This window comes from Chamaea fasciata, unplaced genomic scaffold (genome assembly GCF_029207755.1).
Source record: "Chamaea fasciata isolate MVZ Bird 193981 ecotype frontalis unplaced genomic scaffold, bChaFas1.0.hap1 SCAF_9, whole genome shotgun sequence".
NCBI lineage: Eukaryota > Metazoa > Chordata > Aves > Passeriformes > Sylviidae > Chamaea > Chamaea fasciata.
The window spans coordinates 4,266,919-4,293,369 of NW_027094094.1; the positions used below are offsets into that span (position 1 = coordinate 4,266,919).

Here is a 26,451-nt window from a genome sequence, read left to right on the forward strand (position 1 = left end):
GACTCACCCAAAGGAGTGAAGATGGTAGTGCTGGGTGTAGCTGTGCCCGCAGCAGCTGTTGAGAAAAAAAAGGAAACAGGGAGGTGAGGTGTGTTGGATGAAGGAACATGATTGGCTTTCTCCCAGTGCCGAGCATGTTGCTGCCACCTTGGCACATGGGCAATGGAGAGGCTGGGGCTGTCAGCAGAATGGGCTCTCATGCTGGGACCAACCAAAAACATGACCCTGCATTCAATCCCAGCACACGCCGGATTCCGGCCAAGAGGGGACACTTTCTGAGCGTGTGCCAGTGTGCAGGCAGTCAAATCAGTGGTACCTGAGCACACAACACCAGCATCTTCATGGTGGCCACAGTTGTGGATACCCCAGCCATTGTTGCCGCACTGCAAGAGAGACGACTCCCAGCCTGCACAGCTGACATCATCCAGGTAGATGTTGCCACTGCCTTGTCCAAAGGAGGCACTTGATGTTGCAGAAAGAGCAGAACCACATCCCAGCTGCCTGCACACCACCTGGGCATCATTCAGGTCCCAGCCGTCGTCACAGACGGTGCCCCGGCCCCCAAAGTGTGAAATCTCAACACGGCCCTCGCAGCGGTTTCTGCCGCCCACCAGGCTGATGGTGGAGGAACCTTGAAAAGAAACAGATAAAGAAAACTTGGCAGGAGCTTTGAGCAAAAAGGCTCCATCTCTTGCAAGGGGGATGCCTTTTTCAACCTAGAAAACTCTGAGGCACGAATTGTTTCTGCAAAAAGCAGTGTCCAGAAAACCCAGGAGAAATTCAGAGGAACTGAAAGAGCAGGGAGAGTGGTGCTGGCTACAGTCGTGCTTGTTCTAGTGTTAGCTGAGAGGGAGGAAAGGAAAGAGGCAGGTGAGGGGTGTTGGATGAAGGACCAGGACTGGCTTTCTCCCAGTGCCGAGCATGTTGCTGCCACCTTGGCACATGGGCAATGGAGAGGCTGGGGCTGTCAGCAGAATGGGCTCTCATGCTGGGACCAACCAAAACATGATCCTGGCATTCAATCCCAGCACACGCCGGATTCCGGCCAAGAGGGGACACTTTCTGAGCATGTGCCAGTATGCAGGCAGTCAAATCAGTGGTACCTGAGCACACGACACCCGCATCTTCACTGTGGCCACAGTTGTGGTTGCCCCAGCCATTGTTGCCGCACTGGAACAGGGATGATTCCGACCCTGTACAGCTGACATCATCCAGGTAGATGTGGCCAGTGCCTTGTCCAAAGGAGGCACTTGATGTTGCAGAAAGAGCAGAGCCACATCCCAGCTGCCTGCACACCACCTGGGCATCATTCAGGTCCCAGCCGTCGTCACAGACGGTGCCCTGGCCCCCAGAGTGTGAAATCTCAACGCGACCCTCGCAGCGGTTCCTGCCGTTCACCAGGCTGATGGTGGCATCTTGGAAAGAAGGAGGTAAGGGAAACTTGACAAGAACTTCTAACACAAAGTCACCTTCTCTTGCCAGGACTTTGGCCTCAGTCTACAAATTTCCGGCCTCCACCACTCTCACGCTTGGCTTTGTTAAACTAATTTCATGGCTTCTCCTCTCCCAGGGAGAAAACCAAACCCCAAACTCTGAGGTACTACTTGTTTCTGCAAAAAGCAGTGTCCAGAAAACCCAGGAGAAATTCGGACCCACCTGAAGGATCAGACGTCATTAAGGCATGCATATCAGTGATTGTTTCATCTGTAGGGAAGAGAAAGAAGCATATGAGGTCCAGGTGGATGAAGGAGAATGATCAGGTTACACCCTGAACCGTGGGCAATGGAAAGCCTGAGATTCTCAGCATGATGGTATTGTATTGTGAGATCCACCAAGAACATAACCCCACATTCATCTCCAACACACTCCAAATTCCAAAACAAAGACTAAATTCAGGTGCCTTCCCATTGCCAGGACCTTGGCAATGCCCTTTGAATTTCAGGGTCCCATGTCTCTCTGTGTTTCATCGGCATTCTGCTGTGCTTTTTCCAGGCTCTGCTGTGCCTTGGTGAAGACTAAACCCCAAACTCTGAGGCACTAATTGTTTCTACAAAAAGCAGTGGGCAGAAAACGCAGGAGAAATTCAGACTCACCCAAAGGAGTGAAGATGGTGGTGCCGGGTGTAGCTGTGCCTGCAGCAGCTGTTGGGGAGGAAAGGAAAGAGGGAGGTGAGGCATGTTGGATGAAGGACCAGGACTGGCTTTCTCCCAGTGCCGAGCATGTTGCTGCCACCTTGGCACATGGGCAATGGAGAGGCTGAGGCTGTCAGCAGAATGGGCTCTCATGCTGGGACCAACCAAAACATGACCTGGCATTCAATCCCAGCACACGCCGGATTCCGGCCAAGAGGGGACACTTTCTGAGCGTGTGCCAGTGTGCAGGCAGTCAAATCAGTGGTACCTGAGCACACAACACCAGCATCTTCATGGTGGCCACAGTTGTGGATACCCCAGCCATTGTTGCCGCACTGCAAGAGAGACGACTCCCAGCCTGCACAGCTGACATCATCCAGGTAGATGTTGCCACTGCCTTGTCCAAAGGAGGCACTTGATGTTGCAGAAAGAGCAGAACCACATCCCAGCTGCCTGCACACCACCTGGGCATCATTCAGGTCCCAGCCATCATCACAGACGGTGCCCCGGCCCCCAAAGTGTGAAATCTCAACACGGCCCTCGCAGCGGTTTCTGCCGCCCACCAGGCTGATGGTGGAGGAACCTTGAAAAGAAACAGATAAAGAAAACTTGGCAGGAGCTTTGAGCAAAAAGGCTCCATCTCTTGCAAGGGGGATGCCTTTTTCAACCTAGAAAACTCTGAGGCACGAATTGTTTCTGCAAAAAGCAGTGTCCAGAAAACCCAGGAGAAATTCAGAGGAACTGAAAGAGCAGGGAGAGTGGTGCTGGCTACAGTCGTGCTTGTTCTAGTGTTAGCTGAGAGGGAAGGAAAGGAAAGAGGCAGGTGAGGCATGTTGGATGAAGGACCAGGACTGGCTTTCTCCCAGTGCCGAGCATGTTGCTGCCACCTTGGCACATGGGCAATGGAGAGGCTGAGGCTGTCAGCAGAATGGGCTCTCATGCTGGGACCAACCAAAAACATGATCCTGTATTCACCCCAACACACACTGAATTCCAACAAACTAAGATCATTTCTGAGCATTTTCCAGTATGCAGGCAGTCAAATCAGTGGTACCTGAGCACACAACACCAGCATCTTCACTGTGTTGACAGTTGTGGCTGCCCCAGCCATTGTTGCCGCACTGGAACAGGGATGATTCCGACCCTGTACAGCTGACATCATCCAGGTAGATGTGGCCAGTGCCTTGTCCAAAGGAGGCACTTGATGTTGCAGAAAGAGCAGAGCCACATCCCAGCTGCCTGCACACCACCTGGGCATCATTCAGGTCCCAGCCGTCGTCACAGACGGTGCCCTGGCCCCCAGAGTGTGAAATCTCAACGCGACCCTCGCAGCGGTTCCTGCCGTTCACCAGGCTGATGGTGGCATCTGGGAAAGAAAGAGGTAAGGGAAACTTGGCAAGAACTTCTAACACAAAGTCACCTTCTCTTGCCAGGACTTTGGCATCAGTCTACAAATTTCAGGCCTCCACCACTCCCACTCTTGGCTGTGTTAAACTGCTTTTCATGGCTTCCCCTCTCCCAGGGAGAAAACCAAACCCCAAACTCTGAGGCACTAATTGTTTCTGCACAAAGCAGTGTCCAGAAAACCCAGGAGAAATTCAGACCCACCTGAAGGATCAGACGTCATTAAGGCGTGCATATCAGTGATTGTTTCATCTGTAGGGAAGAGAAAGAAGCATATGAGGTCCAGGTGGATGAAGGAGAATGATCAGGTTACACCCTGAACCGTGGGCAATGGAAAGCCTGAGATTCTCAGCATGATGGTATTGCATTGTGAGATCCACCAAGAACATAACTCTACACTCACCTCCAACACACCCCAAATCCTGGAACAAAGAAAGACTCCATTCAAGTGCTTTCCATTGACAGGACCTTGACAATGCCCTTTGAATTTCAGGGTCCCATGTCTCTCTGTTTCATCTGCATTCTGCTGTGCTTTTTCCAGGCTCTGCTCAGCCTTGGACAAGACTAAATCGCAAACTCTGAGGCACTAATTGTTTCTGCAAAAAGCAGTGTCCAGAAAACCCAGGAGAAATTCAGACCCACCTGAAGGATCAGAGGTCATTAAGGCGTGCATATCAGTGATTGTTTCATCTGTAGGGAAGAGAAAGAAGCATATGTGATCCTGGTGGGTGAAGGAGAATGATCAGATTCAGACCCTGAACCGTGGGCAATGGAAAGTCTGAGATTCTCAGCATGGTTTTATTGCATTGTGAGATCCACCAAGAACATAACCCCACATTCATCTCCAACACACTCCAAATTCCAAAACAAAGACTAAATTCAGGTGCCTTCCCATTGCCAGGGCCTTGGCAATGCCCTTTGAATTTCAGGGTCCCATGTCTCTCTGTGTTTCATCGGCATTCTGCTGTGCTTTTTCCAGGCTCTGCTGTGCCTTGGTGAAGACTAAACCCCAAACTCTGAGGAACTAAATGTTTCTACAAAAAGCAGTGTCCAGAAAATGCTGGAGAAATTCAAACTCACCCAATGGAGTGAAGATGGGGGTGCTGGGTGTAGCTGAGCCTGCAGCAGCTGTTGGGGAGGAAAGAGGGAGGTGAGGCATGTTGGATGAAGGACCAGGACTGGCTTTCTCCCAGTGCCGAGCATGTTGCTGCCACCTTGGCACATGGGCAATGGAGAGGCTGGGGCTGTCAGCAGAATGGGCTCTCATGCTGGGACCAACCAAAACATGATCCTGGCATTCAATCCCAGCACACGCCGGATTCCGGCCAAGAGGGGACACTTTCTGAGCATGTGCCAGTATGCAGGCAGTCAAATCAGTGGTACCTGAGCACACAACACCAGCATCTTCACTGTGGCCACAGTTGTGGTTGCCCCAGCCATTGTTGCCGCACTGGAACAGGGATGATTCCGACCCTGTACAGCTGACATCATCCAGGTAGATGTGGCCAGTGCCTTGTCCAAAGGAGGCACTTGATGTTGCAGAAAGAGCAGAGCCACATCCCAGCTGCCTGCACACCACCTGGGCATCATTCAGGTCCCAGCCGTCGTCACAGACGGTGCCCTGGCCCCCAGAGTGTGAAATCTCAACGCGACCCTCGCAGCGGTTCCTGCCGTTCACCAGGCTGATGGTGGCATCTGGGAAAGAAGGAGGTAAGGGAAACTTGACAAGAACTTCTAACACAAAGTCACCTTCTCTTGCCAGGACTTTGGCCTCAGTCTACAAATTTCCGGCCTCCACCACTCCCACGCTTGGCTGTGTTAAACTGCTTTTCATGGCTTCTCGTCTCCCCGGGAGAAAACCAAACCCCAAACTCTGAGGCACGCATTGTTTCTGCACAATGCAGTGTCCAGAAAACCCAGGAGAAATTCAGACCCACCTGAAGGATCAGAGGTCATTAAGGCGTGCATATCAGTGATTGTTTCATCTGTAGGGAAGAGAAAGAAGCATATGAGGTTCTGGTGGATGAAGGAGAATGATCAGATTCAGACCCTGAAACGGGGGCAGTGGAAAGCCTGTGCTTCTCAGCATGATGGTATTACATTGTGAGATCCACCAAGAACATAACTCTACACTCACCTCCAACACACCCCAAATCCCAGAAGAAAGAAAGACTATATTCAAGTGTTTTCCCTTGCCAGGGCCTTGCAATGCCCTTTGAATTTCAGGGTCCCATGTCTCTCTCTGTTTCATCTGCATTCCGCTGTGCTTTTCCCTGGCTCTGCTCTGTCTTGGAGAAGACTAAATCCCAAACTCTGAGGAACTAATTGTTTCTACAAAAAGCAGTGTCCAGAAAACCCAGGAGAAATTCAGACCCACCTGAAGGATCAGACGTCATTAAGGCATGCATATCAGTGATTGTTTCATCTGTAGGGAAGAGAAAGAAGCATATGAGGTCCAGGTGGATGAAGGAGAATGATCAGGTTACACCCTGAACCGTGGGCAATGGAAAGCCTGAGATTCTCAGCATGATGGTATTGCATTGTGAGATCCACCAAGAACATGACCCCACATTCATCTCCAACACACTCCAAATTCCAAAACAAAGACTAAATTCAGGTGCCTTCCCATTGCCAGGGCCTTGGCAATGCCCTTTGAATTTCAGGGTCCCATGTCTCTCTGTTTCATCTGCATTCTGCTGTGCTTTTTCCAGGCTCTGCTGTGCCTTGGTGAAGACTAAACCCCAAACTCTGAGGCACTAATTTTTTCGGCAAAAAACAGTGGGCAGAAAACGCAGGAGAAATTCAGACTCACCCAAAGGAGTGAAGATGGTGGTGCTGGGTGTAGCTGTGCCTGCAGCAGCTGTTGGGGAGGAAAGGAAAGAGGGAGGTGAGGCATGTTGGATGAAGGACCAGGACTGGCTTTCTCCCAGTGCCGAGCATGTTGCTGCCACTTTGGCACATGGGCAATGGAGAGGCTGAGGCTGTCAGCAGAATGGGCTCTCATGCTGGGACCAACCAAAAACATGATCCTGCACTCACCCCAACACACACTGAATTCCAATGAACTAAGATCATTCCTGAGCATGTGCCAGTGTGCAGGCAGTCAAATCAGTGGTACCTGAGCACACGACACCCGCATCTTCACTGTGGCCACAGTTGTGGCTGCCCCAGCCATTGTGTCTGCACTGGAAGAGGGATGACTCCCAGCCTGCACAGCTGACATCATCCAGGTAGATGTGGCCACTGCCTTGTCCAAAGGAGGCACTTGATGTTGCAGAAAGAGCAGAGCCACATCTCAGCTGCCTGCACACCACCTGGGCATCATTCAGGTCCCAGCCGTCGTCACAGACGGTGCCCCGGCCCCCAGAGTGTGAAATCTCAACGCGACCCTCGCAGCGGTTCCTGCCGTTCACCAGGCTGATGGTGGCATCTGGGAAAGAAGGAGGTAAGGGAAACTTGACAAGAACTTCTAACACAAAGTCACCTTCTCTTGCCAGGACTTTGGCCTCAGTCTACAAATTTCAGGCCTCCACCACTCTCACGCTTGGCTGTGTTAAACTGCTTTTCATGGCTTCCCCTCTCCCAGAGAGAAAACGAAACCCCAAACTCTGAGGTACTAATTGTTTCTGCACAAAGCAGTGTCCAGAAAACCCAGGAGAAATTCAGACCCACCTGAAGGATCAGACGTCATTAAGGCATGCATATCAGTGATTGTTTCATCTGTAGGGAAGAGAAAGAAGCATATGAGGTCCAGGTGGATGAAGGAGAATGATCAGGTTACACCCTGAACCGTGGGCAATGGAAGCCTGAGATTCTCAGCATGATGGTATTGCATTGTGAGATCCACCAAGAACATAACCCCACATTCATCTCCAACACACTCCAAATTCCAAAACAAAGACTAAATTCAGGTGCCTTCCCATTGCCAGGACCTTGGCAATGCCCTTTGAATTTCAGGGTCCCATGTCTCTCTGTGTTTCATCGGCATTCTGCTGTGCTTTTTCCAGGCTCTGCTGTGCCTTGGTGAAGACTAAACCCCAAACTCTGAGGCACTAATTGTTTCTACAAAAAGCAGTGGGCAGAAAACGCAGGAGAAATTCAGACTCACCCAAAGGAGTGAAGATGGTGGTGCCGGGTGTAGCTGTGCCTGCAGCAGCTGTTGGGGAGGAAAGGAAAGAGGGAGGTGAGGCATGTTGGATGAAGGACCAGGACTGGCTTTCTCCCAGTGCCGAGCATGTTGCTGCCACCTTGGCACATGGGCAATGGAGAGGCTGAGGCTGTCAGCAGAATGGGCTCTCATGCTGGGACCAACCAAAACATGACCTGGCATTCAATCCCAGCACATGCCGGATTCCGGCCAAGAGGGGACACTTTCTGAGCGTGTGCCAGTGTGCAGGCAGTCAAATCAGTGGTACCTGAGCACACAACACCAGCATCTTCATGGTGGCCACAGTTGTGGATACCCCAGCCATTGTTGCCGCACTGCAAGAGAGACGACTCCCAGCCTGCACAGCTGACATCATCCAGGTAGATGTTGCCACTGCCTTGTCCAAAGGAGGCACTTGATGTTGCAGAAAGAGCAGAACCACATCCCAGCTGCCTGCACACCACCTGGGCATCATTCAGGTCCCAGCCATCATCACAGACGGTGCCCCGGCCCCCAAAGTGTGAAATCTCAACACGGCCCTCGCAGCGGTTTCTGCCGCCCACCAGGCTGATGGTGGAGGAACCTTGAAAAGAAACAGATAAAGAAAACTTGGCAGGAGCTTTGAGCAAAAAGGCTCCATCTCTTGCAAGGGGGATGCCTTTTTCAACCTAGAAAACTCTGAGGCACGAATTGTTTCTGCAAAAAGCAGTGTCCAGAAAACCCAGGAGAAATTCAGAGGAACTGAAAGAGCAGGGAGAGTGGTGCTGGCTACAGTCGTGCTTGTTCTAGTGTTAGCTGAGAGGGAAGGAAAGGAAAGAGGCAGGTGAGGCATGTTGGATGAAGGACCAGGACTGGCTTTCTCCCAGTGCCGAGCATGTTGCTGCCACCTTGGCACATGGGCAATGGAGAGGCTGAGGCTGTCAGCAGAATGGGCTCTCATGCTGGGACCAACCAAAAACATGATCCTGTATTCACCCCAACACACACTGAATTCCAACAAACTAAGATCATTTCTGAGCATTTTCCAGTATGCAGGCAGTCAAATCAGTGGTACCTGAGCACACAACACCAGCATCTTCACTGTGTTGACAGTTGTGGCTGCCCCAGCCATTGTTGCCGCACTGGAACAGGGATGATTCCGACCCTGTACAGCTGACATCATCCAGGTAGATGTGGCCAGTGCCTTGTCCAAAGGAGGCACTTGATGTTGCAGAAAGAGCAGAGCCACATCCCAGCTGCCTGCACACCACCTGGGCATCATTCAGGTCCCAGCCGTCGTCACAGACGGTGCCCTGGCCCCCAGAGTGTGAAATCTCAACGCGACCCTCGCAGCGGTTCCTGCCGTTCACCAGGCTGATGGTGGCATCTGGGAAAGAAAGAGGTAAGGGAAACTTGGCAAGAACTTCTAACACAAAGTCACCTTCTCTTGCCAGGACTTTGGCATCAGTCTACAAATTTCAGGCCTCCACCACTCCCACTCTTGGCTGTGTTAAACTGCTTTTCATGGCTTCCCCTCTCCCAGGGAGAAAACCAAACCCCAAACTCTGAGGCACTAATTGTTTCTGCACAAAGCAGTGTCCAGAAAACCCAGGAGAAATTCAGACCCACCTGAAGGATCAGACGTCATTAAGGCGTGCATATCAGTGATTGTTTCATCTGTAGGGAAGAGAAAGAAGCATATGAGGTCCAGGTGGATGAAGGAGAATGATCAGGTTACACCCTGAACCGTGGGCAATGGAAAGCCTGAGATTCTCAGCATGATGGTATTGCATTGTGAGATCCACCAAGAACATAACTCTACACTCACCTCCAACACACCCCAAATCCTGGAACAAAGAAAGACTCCATTCAAGTGCTTTCCATTGACAGGACCTTGACAATGCCCTTTGAATTTCAGGGTCCCATGTCTCTCTGTTTCATCTGCATTCTGCTGTGCTTTTTCCAGGCTCTGCTCAGCCTTGGACAAGACTAAATCGCAAACTCTGAGGCACTAATTGTTTCTGCAAAAAGCAGTGTCCAGAAAACCCAGGAGAAATTCAGACCCACCTGAAGGATCAGAGGTCATTAAGGCGTGCATATCAGTGATTGTTTCATCTGTAGGGAAGAGAAAGAAGCATATGTGATCCTGGTGGGTGAAGGAGAATGATCAGATTCAGACCCTGAACCGTGGGCAATGGAAAGTCTGAGATTCTCAGCATGGTTTTATTGCATTGTGAGATCCACCAAGAACATAACCCCACATTCATCTCCAACACACTCCAAATTCCAAAACAAAGACTAAATTCAGGTGCCTTCCCATTGCCAGGGCCTTGGCAATGCCCTTTGAATTTCAGGGTCCCATGTCTCTCTGTGTTTCATCGGCATTCTGCTGTGCTTTTTCCAGGCTCTGCTGTGCCTTGGTGAAGACTAAACCCCAAACTCTGAGGAACTAAATGTTTCTACAAAAAGCAGTGTCCAGAAAATGCTGGAGAAATTCAAACTCACCCAATGGAGTGAAGATGGGGGTGCTGGGTGTAGCTGAGCCTGCAGCAGCTGTTGGGGAGGAAAGAGGGAGGTGAGGCATGTTGGATGAAGGACCAGGACTGGCTTTCTCCCAGTGCCGAGCATGTTGCTGCCACCTTGGCACATGGGCAATGGAGAGGCTGGGGCTGTCAGCAGAATGGGCTCTCATGCTGGGACCAACCAAAACATGATCCTGGCATTCAATCCCAGCACACGCCGGATTCCGGCCAAGAGGGGACACTTTCTGAGCATGTGCCAGTATGCAGGCAGTCAAATCAGTGGTACCTGAGCACACAACACCAGCATCTTCACTGTGGCCACAGTTGTGGTTGCCCCAGCCATTGTTGCCGCACTGGAACAGGGATGATTCCGACCCTGTACAGCTGACATCATCCAGGTAGATGTGGCCAGTGCCTTGTCCAAAGGAGGCACTTGATGTTGCAGAAAGAGCAGAGCCACATCCCAGCTGCCTGCACACCACCTGGGCATCATTCAGGTCCCAGCCGTCGTCACAGACGGTGCCCTGGCCCCCAGAGTGTGAAATCTCAACGCGACCCTCGCAGCGGTTCCTGCCGTTCACCAGGCTGATGGTGGCATCTGGGAAAGAAGGAGGTAAGGGAAACTTGACAAGAACTTCTAACACAAAGTCACCTTCTCTTGCCAGGACTTTGGCCTCAGTCTACAAATTTCCGGCCTCCACCACTCCCACGCTTGGCTGTGTTAAACTGCTTTTCATGGCTTCTCGTCTCCCCGGGAGAAAACCAAACCCCAAACTCTGAGGCACGCATTGTTTCTGCACAATGCAGTGTCCAGAAAACCCAGGAGAAATTCAGACCCACCTGAAGGATCAGAGGTCATTAAGGCGTGCATATCAGTGATTGTTTCATCTGTAGGGAAGAGAAAGAAGCATATGAGGTTCTGGTGGATGAAGGAGAATGATCAGATTCAGACCCTGAAACGGGGGCAGTGGAAAGCCTGTGCTTCTCAGCATGATGGTATTACATTGTGAGATCCACCAAGAACATAACTCTACACTCACCTCCAACACACCCCAAATCCCAGAAGAAAGAAAGACTATATTCAAGTGTTTTCCCTTGCCAGGGCCTTGCAATGCCCTTTGAATTTCAGGGTCCCATGTCTCTCTCTGTTTCATCTGCATTCCGCTGTGCTTTTCCCTGGCTCTGCTCTGTCTTGGAGAAGACTAAATCCCAAACTCTGAGGAACTAATTGTTTCTACAAAAAGCAGTGTCCAGAAAACCCAGGAGAAATTCAGACCCACCTGAAGGATCAGACGTCATTAAGGCATGCATATCAGTGATTGTTTCATCTGTAGGGAAGAGAAAGAAGCATATGAGGTCCAGGTGGATGAAGGAGAATGATCAGGTTACACCCTGAACCGTGGGCAATGGAAAGCCTGAGATTCTCAGCATGATGGTATTGCATTGTGAGATCCACCAAGAACATGACCCCACATTCATCTCCAACACACTCCAAATTCCAAAACAAAGACTAAATTCAGGTGCCTTCCCATTGCCAGGGCCTTGGCAATGCCCTTTGAATTTCAGGGTCCCATGTCTCTCTGTTTCATCTGCATTCTGCTGTGCTTTTTCCAGGCTCTGCTGTGCCTTGGTGAAGACTAAACCCCAAACTCTGAGGCACTAATTTTTTCGGCAAAAAACAGTGGGCAGAAAACGCAGGAGAAATTCAGACTCACCCAAAGGAGTGAAGATGGTGGTGCTGGGTGTAGCTGTGCCTGCAGCAGCTGTTGGGGAGGAAAGGAAAGAGGGAGGTGAGGCATGTTGGATGAAGGACCAGGACTGGCTTTCTCCCAGTGCCGAGCATGTTGCTGCCACTTTGGCACATGGGCAATGGAGAGGCTGAGGCTGTCAGCAGAATGGGCTCTCATGCTGGGACCAACCAAAAACATGATCCTGCACTCACCCCAACACACACTGAATTCCAATGAACTAAGATCATTCCTGAGCATGTGCCAGTGTGCAGGCAGTCAAATCAGTGGTACCTGAGCACACGACACCCGCATCTTCACTGTGGCCACAGTTGTGGCTGCCCCAGCCATTGTGTCTGCACTGGAAGAGGGATGACTCCCAGCCTGCACAGCTGACATCATCCAGGTAGATGTGGCCACTGCCTTGTCCAAAGGAGGCACTTGATGTTGCAGAAAGAGCAGAGCCACATCTCAGCTGCCTGCACACCACCTGGGCATCATTCAGGTCCCAGCCGTCGTCACAGACGGTGCCCCGGCCCCCAGAGTGTGAAATCTCAACGCGACCCTCGCAGCGGTTCCTGCCGTTCACCAGGCTGATGGTGGCATCTGGGAAAGAAGGAGGTAAGGGAAACTTGACAAGAACTTCTAACACAAAGTCACCTTCTCTTGCCAGGACTTTGGCCTCAGTCTACAAATTTCAGGCCTCCACCACTCTCACGCTTGGCTGTGTTAAACTGCTTTTCATGGCTTCCCCTCTCCCAGAGAGAAAACGAAACCCCAAACTCTGAGGTACTAATTGTTTCTGCACAAAGCAGTGTCCAGAAAACCCAGGAGAAATTCAGACCCACCTGAAGGATCAGACGTCATTAAGGCATGCATATCAGTGATTGTTTCATCTGTAGGGAAGAGAAAGAAGCATATGAGGTCCAGGTGGATGAAGGAGAATGATCAGGTTACACCCTGAACCGTGGGCAATGGAAGCCTGAGATTCTCAGCATGATGGTATTGCATTGTGAGATCCACCAAGAACATAACCCCACATTCATCTCCAACACACTCCAAATTCCAAAACAAAGACTAAATTCAGGTGCCTTCCCATTGCCAGGACCTTGGCAATGCCCTTTGAATTTCAGGGTCCCATGTCTCTCTGTGTTTCATCGGCATTCTGCTGTGCTTTTTCCAGGCTCTGCTGTGCCTTGGTGAAGACTAAACCCCAAACTCTGAGGCACTAATTGTTTCTACAAAAAGCAGTGGGCAGAAAACGCAGGAGAAATTCAGACTCACCCAAAGGAGTGAAGATGGTGGTGCCGGGTGTAGCTGTGCCTGCAGCAGCTGTTGGGGAGGAAAGGAAAGAGGGAGGTGAGGCATGTTGGATGAAGGACCAGGACTGGCTTTCTCCCAGTGCCGAGCATGTTGCTGCCACCTTGGCACATGGGCAATGGAGAGGCTGAGGCTGTCAGCAGAATGGGCTCTCATGCTGGGACCAACCAAAACATGACCTGGCATTCAATCCCAGCACATGCCGGATTCCGGCCAAGAGGGGACACTTTCTGAGCGTGTGCCAGTGTGCAGGCAGTCAAATCAGTGGTACCTGAGCACACAACACCAGCATCTTCACTGTGGCCACAGTTGTGGCTGCCCCAGCCATTGTTGCCGCACTGGAAGAGGGACGACTCCCAGCCTGCACAGCTGACATCATCCAGGTAGATGTGGCCACTGCCTTGTCCAAAGGAGGCACTTGATGTTGCAGAAAGAGCAGAGCCACATCCCAGCTGCCTGCACACCACCTGGGCATCATTCAGGTCCCAGCCGTCGTCACAGACGGTGCCCTGGCCCCCAGAGTGTGAAATCTCAACGCGACCCTCGCAGCGGTTCCTGCCGTTCACCAGGCTGATGGTGGCATCTGGGAAAGAAGGAGGTAAGGGAAACTTGACAAGAACTTCTAACACAAAGTCACCTTCTCTTGCCAGGACTTTGGCCTCAGTCTACAAATTTCCGGCCTCCACCACTCCCACGCTTGGCTGTGTTAAACTGCTTTTCATGGCTTCTCGTCTCCCCGGGAGAAAACCAAACCCCAAACTCTGAGGCACGCATTGTTTCTGCACAATGCAGTGTCCAGAAAACCCAGGAGAAATTCAGACCCACCTGAAGGATCAGAGGTCATTAAGGCGTGCATATCAGTGATTGTTTCATCTGTAGGGAAGAGAAAGAAGCATATGACGTTCTGGTGGATGAAGGAGAATGATCAGATTCAGACCCTGAAACGGGGGCAGTGGAAAGCCTGTGCTTCTCAGCATGATGGTATTGCATTGTGAGATCCACCAAGAACATAACTCTACACTCACCTCCAACACACCCCAAATCCCAGAAGAAAGAAAGACTATATTCAAGTGTTTTCCCTTGCCAGGGCCTTGCAATGCCCTTTGAATTTCAGGGTCCCATGTCTCTCTCTGTTTCATCTGCATTCCGCTGTGCTTTTCCCTGGCTCTGCTCTGTCTTGGAGAAGACTAAATCCCAAACTCTGAGGCACTAATTGTTTCTACAAAAAGCAGTGTCCAGAAAACCCAGGAGAAATTCAGACCCACCTGAAGGATCAGACGTCATTAAGGCATGCATATCAGTGATTGTTTCATCTGTAGGGAAGAGAAAGAAGCATATGAGGTCCAGGTGGATGAAGGAGAATGATCAGGTTACACCCTGAACCGTGGGCAATGGAAAGCCTGAGATTCTCAGCATGATGGTATTGCATTGTGAGATCCACCAAGAACATGACCCCACATTCATCTCCAACACACTCCAAATTCCAAAACAAAGACTAAATTCAGGTGCCTTCCCATTGCCAGGGCCTTGGCAATGCCCTTTGAATTTCAGGGTCCCATGTCTCTCTGTTTCATCTGCATTCTGCTGTGCTTTTTCCAGGCTCTGCTGTGCCTTGGTGAAGACTAAACCCCAAACTCTGAGGCACTAATTGTTTCGGCAAAAAACAGTGGGCAGAAAACGCAGGAGAAATTCAGACTCACCCAAAGGAGTGAAGATGGTGGTGCTGGGTGTAGCTGTGCCTGCAGCAGCTGTTGGGGAGGAAAGGAAAGAGGGAGGTGAGGCATGTTGGATGAAGGACCAGGACTGGCTTTCTCCCAGTGCCGAGCATGTTGCTGCCACCTTGGCACATGGGCAATGGAGAGGCTGAGGCTGTCAGCAGAATGGGCTCTCATGCTGGGACCAACCAAAACATGACCTGGCATTCAATCCCAGCACATGCCGGATTCCGGCCAAGAGGGGACACTTTCTGAGCGTGTGCCAGTGTGCAGGCAGTCAAATCAGTGGTACCTGAGCACACAACACCAGCATCTTCACTGTGGCCACAGTTGTGGCTGCCCCAGCCATTGTTGCCGCACTGCAAGAGGGACGACTCCCAGCCTGCACAGCTGACATCATCCAGGTAGATGTGGCCAGTGCCTTGTCCAAAGGAGGCACTTGATGTTGCAGAAAGAGCAGAGCCACATCCCAGCTGCCTGCACACCACCTGGGCATCATTCAGGTCCCAGCCGTCGTCACAGACGGTGCCCTGGCCCCCAGAGTGTGAAATCTCAACGCGACCCTCGCAGCGGTTCCTGCCGTTCACCAGGCTGATGGTGGCATCTGGGAAAGAAGGAGGTAAGGGAAACTTGACAAGAACTTCTAACACAAAGTCACCTTCTCTTGCCAGGACTTTGGCCTCAGTCTACAAATTTCCGGCCTCCACCACTCCCACGCTTGGCTGTGTTAAACTGCTTTTCATGGCTTCTCGTCTCCCCGGGAGAAAACCAAACCCCAAACTCTGAGGCACGCATTGTTTCTGCACAATGCAGTGTCCAGAAAACCCAGGAGAAATTCAGACCCACCTGAAGGATCAGAGGTCATTAAGGCGTGCATATCAGTGATTGTTTCATCTGTAGGGAAGAGAAAGAAGCATATGAGGTTCTGGTGGATGAAGGAGAATGATCAGATTCAGACCCTGAAACGGGGGCAGTGGAAAGCCTGTGCTTCTCAGCATTATGGTATTGCATTGTGAGATCCACCAAGAACATAACTCTACACTCACCTCCAACACACCCCAAATCCCAGAAGAAAGAAAGACTATATTCAAGTGTTTTCCCTTGCCAGGGCCTTGCAATGCCCTTTGAATTTCAGGGTCCCATGTCTCTCTCTGTTTCATCTGCATTCCGCTGTGCTTTTCCCTGGCTCTGCTCTGTCTTGGAGAAGACTAAATCCCAAACTCTGAGGCACTAATTGTTTCTACAAAAAGCAGTGTCCAGAAAACCCAGGAGAAATTCAGACCCACCTGAAGGATCAGACGTCATTAAGGCATGCATATCAGTGATTGTTTCATCTGTAGGGAAGAGAAAGAAGCATATGAGGTCCAGGTGGATGAAGGAGAATGATCAGGTTACACCCTGAACCGTGGGCAATGGAAAGCCTGAGATTCTCAGCATGATGGTATTGCATTGTGAGATCCACCAAGAACATGACCCCACATTCATCTCCAACACACTCCAAATTCCAAAACAAAGACTAAATTCATGTGCCTTCCCATTGCCAGGGCCTTGGCAATGCCCTTTGAATTTCAGGGTCCCATGTCTCTCTCTGTTTCATCTGCATTCTGCTGTGCTTTTTCCAGGCTCTGCTGTGCCTTGGTGAAGACTAAACCCCAAACTCTGAGGCACTAATTTTTTCGGCAAAAAACAGTGGGCAGAAAACGCAGGAGAAATTCAGACTCACCCAAAGGAGTGAAGATGGTGGTGCTGGGTGTAGCTGTGCCTGCAGCAGCTGTTGGGGAGGAAAGGAAAGAGGGAGGTAAGGCATGTTGGATGAAGGACCAGGACTGGCTTTCTCCCAGTGCCGAGCATGTTGCTGCCACCTTGGCACATGGGCAATGGAGAGGCTGAGGCTGTCAGCAGAATGGGCTCTCATGCAGGGACCAACCAAAAACATGATCCTGCACTCACCCCAACACACACTGAATTCCAATGAACTAAGATCATTTCTGAGCATGTGCCAGTGTGCAGGCAGACAAATCAGTGGTACCTGAGCACACGACACCAGCATCTTCACTGTGGCCACAGTTGTGGCTGCCCCAGCCATTGTGTCTGCACTGGAAGAGGGATGACTCCCAGCCTGCACAGCTGACATCATCCAGGTAGATGTGGCCACTGCCTTGTCCAAAGGAGGCACTTGATGTTGCAGAAAGAGCAGAGCCACATCCCAGCTGCCTGCACACCACCTGGGCATCATTCAGGTCCCAGCCGTCGTCACAGACAGTGCCCCGGCCCCCAGAGTGTGAAATCTCAACGCGACCCTCGCAGCGGTTCCTGCCGTTCACCAGGCTGATGGTGGCATCTTGGAAAGAAGGAGGTAAGGGAAACTTGACAAGAACTTCTAACACAAAGTCACCTTCTCTTGCCAGGACTTTGGCATCAGTCTACAAATTTCAGGCCTCCACCACTCTCACGCTTGGCTGTGTTAAACTGCTTTTCATGGCTTCTCGTCTCCCAGGGAGAAAACCAAGCCCCAAACTCTGAGGTACTACTTGTTTCTGCACAAAGCAGTGTCCAGAAAACCCAGGAGAAATTCAGACCCACCTGAAGGATCAGACGTCATTAAGGCGTGCATATCAGTGATTGTTTCATCTGTAGGGAAGAGAAAGAAGCATATGAGGTCCAGGTGGATGAAGGAGAATGATCAGGTTACACCCTGAACCGTGGGCAATGGAAAGCCTGAGATTCTCAGCATGATGGTATTGTATTGTGAGATCCACCAAGAACATAACCCCACATTCATCTCCAACACACTCCAAATTCCAAAACAAAGACTAAATTCAGGTGCCTTCCCATTGCCAGGGCCTTGGCAATGCCCTTTGAATTTCAGGGTCCCATGTCTCTCTCTGTTTCATCTGCATTCTGCTGTGCTTTTTCCAGGCTCTGCTGTGCCTTGGTGAAGACTAAACCCCAAACTCTGAGGCACTAATTGTTTCGGCAAAAAACAGTGGGCAGAAAACGCAGGAGAAATTCAGACTCACCCAAAGGAGTGAAGATGGTGGTGCTGGGTGTAGCTGTGCCTGCAGCAGCTGTTGGGGAGGAAAGGAAAGAGGGAGGTGAGGCATGTTGGATGAAGGACCAGGACTGGCTTTCTCCCAGTGCCGAGCATGTTGCTGCCACCTTGGCACATGGGCAATGGAGAGGCTGAGGCTGTCAGCAGAATGGGCTCTCATGCTGGGACCAACCAAAACATGACCTGGCATTCAATCCCAGCACATGCCGGATTCCGGCCAAGAGGGGACACTTTCTGAGCGTGTGCCAGTGTGCAGGCAGTCAAATCAGTGGTACCTGAGCACACAACACCAGCATCTTCACTGTGGCCACAGTTGTGGCTGCCCCAGCCATTGTTGCCGCACTGCAAGAGGGACGACTCCCAGCCTGCACAGCTGACATCATCCAGGTAGATGTGGCCAGTGCCTTGTCCAAAGGAGGCACTTGATGTTGCAGAAAGAGCAGAGCCACATCCCAGCTGCCTGCACACCACCTGGGCATCATTCAGGTCCCAGCCGTCGTCACAGACGGTGCCCTGGCCCCCAGAGTGTGAAATCTCAACGCGACCCTCGCAGCGGTTCCTGCCGTTCACCAGGCTGATGGTGGCATCTGGGAAAGAAGGAGGTAAGGGAAACTTGACAAGAACTTCTAACACAAAGTCACCTTCTCTTGCCAGGACTTTGGCCTCAGTCTACAAATTTCCGGCCTCCACCACTCCCACGCTTGGCTGTGTTAAACTGCTTTTCATGGCTTCTCGTCTACCCGGGAGAAAACCAAACCCCAAACTCTGAGGCACGCATTGTTTCTGCACAATGCAGTGTCCAGAAAACCCAGGAGAAATTCAGACCCACCTGAAGGATCAGAGGTCATTAAGGCGTGCATATCAGTGATTGTTTCATCTGTAGGGAAGAGAAAGAAGCATATGAGGTTCTGGTGGATGAAGGAGAATGATCAGATTCAGACCCTGAAACGGGGGCAGTGGAAAGCCTGTGCTTCTCAGCATTATGGTATTGCATTGTGAGATCCACCAAGAACATAACTCTACACTCACCTCCAACACACCCCAAATCCCAGAAGAAAGAAAGACTATATTCAAGTGTTTTCCCTTGCCAGGGCCTTGCAATGCCCTTTGAATTTCAGGGTCCCATGTCTCTCTCTGTTTCATCTGCATTCCGCTGTGCTTTTCCCTGGCTCTGCTCTGTCTTGGAGAAGACTAAATCCCAAACTCTGAGGCACTAATTGTTTCTACAAAAAGCAGTGTCCAGAAAACCCAGGAGAAATTCAGACCCACCTGAAGGATCAGACGTCATTAAGGCATGCATATCAGTGATTGTTTCATCTGTAGGGAAGAGAAAGAAGCATATGAGGTCCAGGTGGATGAAGGAGAATGATCAGGTTACACCCTGAACCGTGGGCAATGGAAAGCCTGAGATTCTCAGCATGATGGTATTGCATTGTGAGATCCACCAAGAACATGACCCCACATTCATCTCCAACACACTCCAAATTCCAAAACAAAGACTAAATTCATGTGCCTTCCCATTGCCAGGGCCTTGGCAATGCCCTTTGAATTTCAGGGTCCCATGTCTCTCTCTGTTTCATCTGCATTCTGCTGTGCTTTTTCCAGGCTCTGCTGTGCCTTGGTGAAGACTAAACCCCAAACTCTGAGGCACTAATTTTTTCGGCAAAAAACAGTGGGCAGAAAACGCAGGAGAAATTCAGACTCACCCAAAGGAGTGAAGATGGTGGTGCTGGGTGTAGCTGTGCCTGCAGCAGCTGTTGGGGAGGAAAGGAAAGAGGGAGGTAAGGCATGTTGGATGAAGGACCAGGACTGGCTTTCTCCCAGTGCCGAGCATGTTGCTGCCACCTTGGCACATGGGCAATGGAGAGGCTGAGGCTGTCAGCAGAATGGGCTCTCATGCAGGGACCAACCAAAAACATGATCCTGCACTCACCCCAACACACACTGAATTCCAATGAACTAAGATCATTTCTGAGCATGTGCCAGTGTGCAGGCAGACAAATCAGTGGTACCTGAGCACACGACACCAGCATCTTCACTGTGGCCACAGTTGTGGCTGCCCCAGCCATTGTGTCTGCACTGGAAGAGGGATGACTCCCAGCCTGCACAGCTGACATCATCCAGGTAGATGTGGCCACTGCCTTGTCCAAAGGAGGCACTTGATGTTGCAGAAAGAGCAGAGCCACATCCCAGCTGCCTGCACACCACCTGGGCATCATTCAGGTCCCAGCCGTCGTCACAGACAGTGCCCCGGCCCCCAGAGTGTGAAATCTCAACGCGACCCTCGCAGCGGTTCCTGCCGTTCACCAGGCTGATGGTGGCATCTTGGAAAGAAGGAGGTAAGGGAAACTTGACAAGAACTTCTAACACAAAGTCACCTTCTCTTGCCAGGACTTTGGCATCAGTCTACAAATTTCAGGCCTCCACCACTCTCACGCTTGGCTGTGTTAAACTGCTTTTCATGGCTTCTCGTCTCCCAGGGAGAAAACCAAGCCCCAAACTCTGAGGTACTACTTGTTTCTGCACAAAGCAGTGTCCAGAAAACCCAGGAGAAATTCAGACCCACCTGAAGGATCAGACGTCATTAAGGCGTGCATATCAGTGATTGTTTCATCTGTAGGGAAGAGAAAGAAGCATATGAGGTCCAGGTGGATGAAGGAGAATGATCAGGTTACACCCTGAACCGTGGGCAATGGAAAGCCTGAGATTCTCAGCATGATGGTATTGTATTGTGAGATCCACCAAGAACATAACCCCACATTCATCTCCAACACACTCCAAATTCCAAAACAAAGACTAAATTCAGGTGCCTTCCCATTGCCAGGGCCTTGGCAATGCCCTTTGAATTTCAGGGTCCCATGTCTCTCTCTGTTTCATCTGCATTCTGCTGTGCTTTTTCCAGGCTCTGCTGTGCCTTGGTGAAGACTAAACCCCAAACTCTGAGGCACTAAATGTTTCTACAAAAAGCAGTGTCCAGAAAATGCTGGAGAAATTCAAACTCACCCAATGGAGTGAAGATGGGGGTGCTGGGTGTAGCTGAGCCTGCAGCAGCTGTTGGGGAGGAAAGAGGGAGGTGAGGCATGTTGGATGAAGGACCAGGACTGGCTTTCTCCCAGTGCCGAGCATGTTGCTGCCACCTTGGCACATGGGCAATGGAGAGGCTGAGGCTGTCAGCAGAATGGGCTCTCATGCTGGGACCAACCAAAACATGATCCTGGCATTCAATCCCAGCACACGCCGGATTCCGGCCAAGAGGGGACACTTTCTGAGCATGTGCCAGTGTGCAGGCAGTCAAATCAGTGGTACCTGAGCACACAACACCAGCATCTTCACTGTGGCCACAGTTGTGGTTGCCCCAGCCATTGTGGCCACACTGCAAGAGGGATGATTCCGACCCTGTACAGCTGACATCATCCAGGTAGATGTGGCCAGTGCCTTGTCCAAAGGAGGCACTTGATATTGCAGAAACAGCAGAGCCACATCCCAGCTGCCTGCACACCACCTGGGCATCATTCAGGTCCCAGCCGTCGTCACAGATGGTGCCCCGGCCCCCAGAGTGTGAAATCTCAACGCGACCCTCGCAGCGGTTCCTGCCGTTCACCAGGCTGATGGTGGCATCTGGGAAAGAAGGAGATAAGGGAAACTTGGCAAGAACTTCTAACACAAAGTCACCTTCTCTTGCCAGGACTTTGGCCTCAGTCTACAAATTTCAGGCCTCCACCACTCTCACGCTTGGCTGTGTTAAACTGCTTTTCATGGCTTCCCCTCTCCCAGGGAGAAAACGAAACCCCAAACTCTCAGGTACTAATTCTTTCTGCACAAAGCAGTGTCCAGAAAACCCAGGAGAAATTCAGACCCACCTGAAGGATCAGACGTCATTAAGACCTGCATATCAGTGATTGTTTCATCTGTAGGGAAGAGAAAGAAGCATATGAGGTCCAGGTGGATGAAGGAGAATGATCAGATTCAGACCCTGAACCGTGGGCAATGGAAAGCCTGAGATTCTCAGCATGATGGTATTGCATTGTGAGATCCACCAAGAACATGACCCCACATTCATCTCCAACACACTCCAAATTCCAAAACAAAGACTAAATTCAGGTGCCTTCCCATTGCCAGGGCCTTGGCAATGCCCTTTGAATTTCAGGGTCCCATGTCTCTCTGTTTCATCTGCATACTGCTGTGATTTTTCCAGGCTCTGCTGTGCCTTGGTGAAGACTAAACCCCAAACTCTGAGGCACTCATTGTTTCTACAAAAAGCAGTGTCCAGAAAATGCAGGAGAAATTCAGACTCACCCAAAGGAGTGAAGATGGTGGTGCTGGGTGTAGCTGTGCCTGCAGCAGCTGTTGGGGAGGAAAGGAAAGAGGGAGGTGAGGCATGTTGGATGAAGGACCAGGACTGGCTTTCTCCCAGTGCCGAGCATGTTGCTGCCACCTTGGCACATGGGCAATGGAGAGGCTGAGGCTGTCAGCAGAATGGGCTCTCATGCTGGGACCAACCAAAACATGACCTGGCATTCAATCCCAGCACACGCCGGATTCCGGCCAAGAGGGGACACTTTCTGAGCATGTGCCAGTGTGCAGGCAGTCAAATCAGTGGTACCTGAGCACACGACACCCGCATCTTCACTGTGGCCACAGTTGTGGCTGCCCCAGCCATTGTGTCTGCACTGGAAGAGGGATGACTCCCAGCCTGCACAGCTGACATCATCCAGGTAGATGTGGCCACTGCCTTGTCCAAAGGAGGCACTTGATGTTGCAGAAAGAGCAGAGCCACATCCCAGCTGCCTGCACACCACCTGGGCATCATTCAGGTCCCAGCCATCGTCACAGACAGTGCCCCGGCCCCCAGAGTGTGAAATCTCAACGCGACCCTCGCAGCGGTTCCTGCCGTTCACCAGGCTGATGGTGGCATCTGGGAAAGAAGGAGGTAAGGGAAACTTGACAAGAACTTCTAACACAAAGTCACCTTCTCTTGCCAGGACTTGGGCATCAGTCTACAAATTTCAGGCCTCCACCACTCTCACGCTTGGCTGTGTTAAACTGCTTTTCATGACTTCTCCTCTCCCAGGGAGAAAACCAAGCCCCAAACTCTGAGGTACTACTTGTTTCTGCACAAAGCAGTGTCCAGAAAACTCAGGAGAAATTCAGACCCACCTGAAGGATCAGACGTCATTAAGACCTGCATATCAGTGATTGTTTCATCTGTAGGGAAGAGAAAGAAGCATATGAGGTCCAGGTGGATGAAGGAGAATGATCAGGTTACACCCTGAACCGTGGGCAATGGAAAGCCTGAGATTCTCAGCATGATGGTATTGCATTGTGAGATCCACCAAGAACATAACTCTACACTCACCTCCAACACACCCCAAATTCTGGAACAAAGAAAGACTACATTCAAGTGCTTCCCATTGCCAGGACCTTGGCAATGCCCTTTGAATTTCAGGGTCCCATCTCTCTCTGTTTCATCTGCATTCTGCTGTGCTTTTTCCAGGCTCTGCTCAGCCTTGGACAAGACTAAACCCCAAACTCTGAGGCACTAATTTTTTCTGCAAAAAGCAGTGTCCAGAAAATGCAGGAGAAATTCAGACCCACCTGAAGGATCAGACGTCATTAAGGTGTGCATATCAGTGATTGTTTCATCTGTAGGGAAGAGAAAGAAGCATATGTGATCCTGGTGGGTGAAGGAGAATGATCAGATTCAGACCCTGAACCGTGGGCAATGGAAAGTCGGAGATTCTCAGCATAGTTTTATTGCATTGTGAGATCCACCAAGAACATGACCCCACATTCATCTCCAACACACTCCAAATTCCAAAACAAAGACTAAATTCAGGTGCCTTCCCATTGCCAGGGCCTTGGCAATGCCCTTTGAATTTCAGGGTCCCATGTCTCTCTGTTTCATCTGCATTCTGCTGTGCTTTTTCCAGGCTCTGCTGTGCCTTGGTGAAGACTAAACCCCAAACTCTGAGGCACTAATTGTTTCGGCAAAAAGCAGTGTCCAGAAAATGCTGGACAAATTCAAACTCACCCAAAGGAGTGAAGATGGGGGTGCTGGGTGTAGCTGTGCCTGCAGCAGCTGTTGGGGAGGAAAGGAAAGAGGGAGGTGAGGCATGTTGGATGAAGGACCAGGACTGGCTTTCTCCCAGTGCCGAGCATGTTGCTGCCACCTTGGCACATGGGCAATGGAGAGGCTGGGGCTGTCAGCAGAATGGGCTCTCATGCTGGGACCAACCAAAACATGACCTGGCATTCAATCCCAGCACACGCCGGATTCCGGCCAAGAGGGGACACTTTCTGAGCATGTGCCAGTGTGCAGGCAGTCAAATCAGTGGTACCTGAGCACACAACACCAGCATCTTCATGGTGGCCACAGTTGTGGCTGCCCCAGCCATTGTGTCTGCACTGCAAGAGGGATGATTCCGACCCTGTACAGCTGACATCATCCAGGTAGATGTTGCCACTGCCTTGTCCAAAGGAGGCACTTGATGTTGCAGAAACAGCAGAGCCACATCCCAGCTGCCTGCACACCACCTGGGCATCATTCAGGTCCCAGCCATCGTCACAGACGGTGCCCTGGCCCCCAGAGTGTGAAATCTCAACGCGACCCTCGCAGCGGTTTCTGCCGTTCACCAGGCTGATGGTGGAAGAACCTTGGGAAGAAGGAGATACAGAAAACATGGCAAGAGACTCTATCACAATGGCACCTTCTCTTTCCAGGGTGATGCCTTTTTCAACCTAGAAATGAAACAACACAGCTTTTGGGATAATTCTTGTAGGGGAAGTAATATATAAGTGACTCCTTGATGGAGGCATCCAGGGCAGATATGGAAAAATATCCACAAAACATCCACAAGTGGTGATGCAATTCCTCCCCACTCCAAATCCCTTCCAAGTCCTCTCTGCCTCCGATGGGACCCACTTTGCTGATGAAAATGTGTCTGGAGAGCTGGTTTTCTGCCTTGCTTACCAGGAAGTACCAAGAGAACATAGGGATCCTGGAATGAGTTTTGTGTTCCTGCCTAGGAAAATGCTGTAGCAAAGTTACAAGCAGAAGCTACAAAACTACAAATATATGTGTAAAGGATACAGAGAATATATAAAGGAAAAAAGATAAAACCCAAAACAGCATCCTGGCCTTGGAATCCCTCAATGAGTTTCAGACCACCACGACTCCCAGTCTCACTTGTGTTTAACTGCTTTTTCTGCCTTCTCCTGTCCCCGGGAGAATATCAACCCCCAAACTCTGAGGCACAAATTGTTTCTGCAAAAAGCAGTGGGCAGAAAACTCAAGAGAATTGCAGACTGACTGTAGGAGCAGGGAAGGTGGCGTTGTGTGCAGTTGTGCCTGTGGCAGCAGTCGGGGAGGCAAGGCAAGGCAAGGCAAGGCAAGGCAAGGCAAGGCAAGGCAAGGCAAGGCAAGGCAAGGCAAGGCAAGGCAAGGCAAGGCAAGGCAAGGCAAGGCAAGGCAAGGCAAGGGAGGGGAGGGGAGGGGAGGGGAGGGGAGGGGAGGGGAGGGGAGGGGAGGGGAGGGGAGGGGAAGGGAAGGGAAGGGAAGGGAAGGGAAGGGAAGGGAAGGGAAGGGAAGGGAAGGGAAGGGAAGGGAAGGGAAGGGAAGGGAAGGGAAGGGAAGGGAAGGGAAGGGAAGGGAAGGGAAGGGAAGGGAAGGGAAGGGAAGGGAAGGGAAGGGAAGGGAAGGGAAGGGAAGGGAAGGGAAGGGAAGGGAAGGGAAGGGAAGGGAAGGGAAGGGAAGGGAAGGGAAGGGAAGGGAAGGGAAGGGAAGGGAAGGGAAGGGAAGGGAAGGGAAGGGAAGGGGCAGGTGAGGCATGTTGGATGAAGGACCAGGACTGGCTTTCTCCCAGTGCTGGGCATGTTGCTACCACCTTGGCACATGGGCAATGGAGAGGCTGGGGCTGTCAGCAGAATGGGCTCTCATGCTGGGACCAACCAAAAACATGATCCAAAACATGATCCCCAAAACACACCAAATTCCAGCCAAGAGGGGACACTTTCTGAAAGTGTTCCAGTATGCAGGCAGTGAAAGAAGTAGTACCTGAGCACACAACACCAGCATCTTCATTGTGTTGACAGTTGTGGCTGCCCCAGCCATTGTTGCCGCACTGCAAGAGGGACGACTCCCAGCCTGCACAGCTGACATCATCCAGGTAGATGTTGCCACTGCCTTGTCCAAAGTAGGCACTTGATGTGGCAGAAACAGCAGAGCCACATCCCAGCTGCCTGCACACCACCTGGGCATCATTCAGGTCCCAGCCGTCGTCACAGACGGTGCCCCGGCCCCCAGAGTGTGAAATCTCAACGCGACCCTCGCAGCGGTTCCTGCCGCCCACCAGGCTGATGGTGGAGGAATCTTGGGAAGAAAGAGATACAGAAAACTTGTCAAGAACCTCTATCACAATGGCACCTTCTCTTTCCAGGGTGATGTCTTTTTCAAC

At 51.1% G+C, this 26,451-nt stretch overlaps 1 protein-coding gene across 1 annotated transcript in view; it reads right to left on the minus strand.

The window, feature by feature from the left end:
* The window catches only part of DMBT1 (deleted in malignant brain tumors 1), a 57,124-nt gene that overhangs the window by 28,337 nt on the left and 2,336 nt on the right, over positions 1-26,451 (minus strand). The window contains exons 4-24 of the mRNA XM_066191624.1: positions 26,058-26,391; positions 25,309-25,346; positions 24,337-24,688; positions 22,581-22,952; positions 21,296-21,616; positions 20,011-20,325; positions 18,274-18,585; positions 17,465-17,476; positions 16,966-17,287; positions 15,229-15,552; positions 13,446-13,816; positions 12,206-12,517; positions 10,471-10,821; positions 8,738-9,088; positions 7,942-8,266; positions 6,655-6,968; positions 4,910-5,231; positions 3,166-3,500; positions 2,344-2,751; positions 1,104-1,415; positions 317-631 (exon numbers count right to left, since the gene is read on the minus strand). Coding sequence (XP_066047721.1) covers positions 317-631; positions 1,104-1,415; positions 2,344-2,751; positions 3,166-3,500; positions 4,910-5,231; positions 6,655-6,968; positions 7,942-8,266; positions 8,738-9,088; positions 10,471-10,821; positions 12,206-12,517; positions 13,446-13,816; positions 15,229-15,552; positions 16,966-17,287; positions 17,465-17,476; positions 18,274-18,585; positions 20,011-20,325; positions 21,296-21,616; positions 22,581-22,952; positions 24,337-24,688; positions 25,309-25,346; positions 26,058-26,391 — 6,418 coding nt within the window. The remainder of the gene's footprint in view (positions 1-316; positions 632-1,103; positions 1,416-2,343; positions 2,752-3,165; positions 3,501-4,909; positions 5,232-6,654; positions 6,969-7,941; positions 8,267-8,737; positions 9,089-10,470; positions 10,822-12,205; positions 12,518-13,445; positions 13,817-15,228; positions 15,553-16,965; positions 17,288-17,464; positions 17,477-18,273; positions 18,586-20,010; positions 20,326-21,295; positions 21,617-22,580; positions 22,953-24,336; positions 24,689-25,308; positions 25,347-26,057; positions 26,392-26,451) is intronic.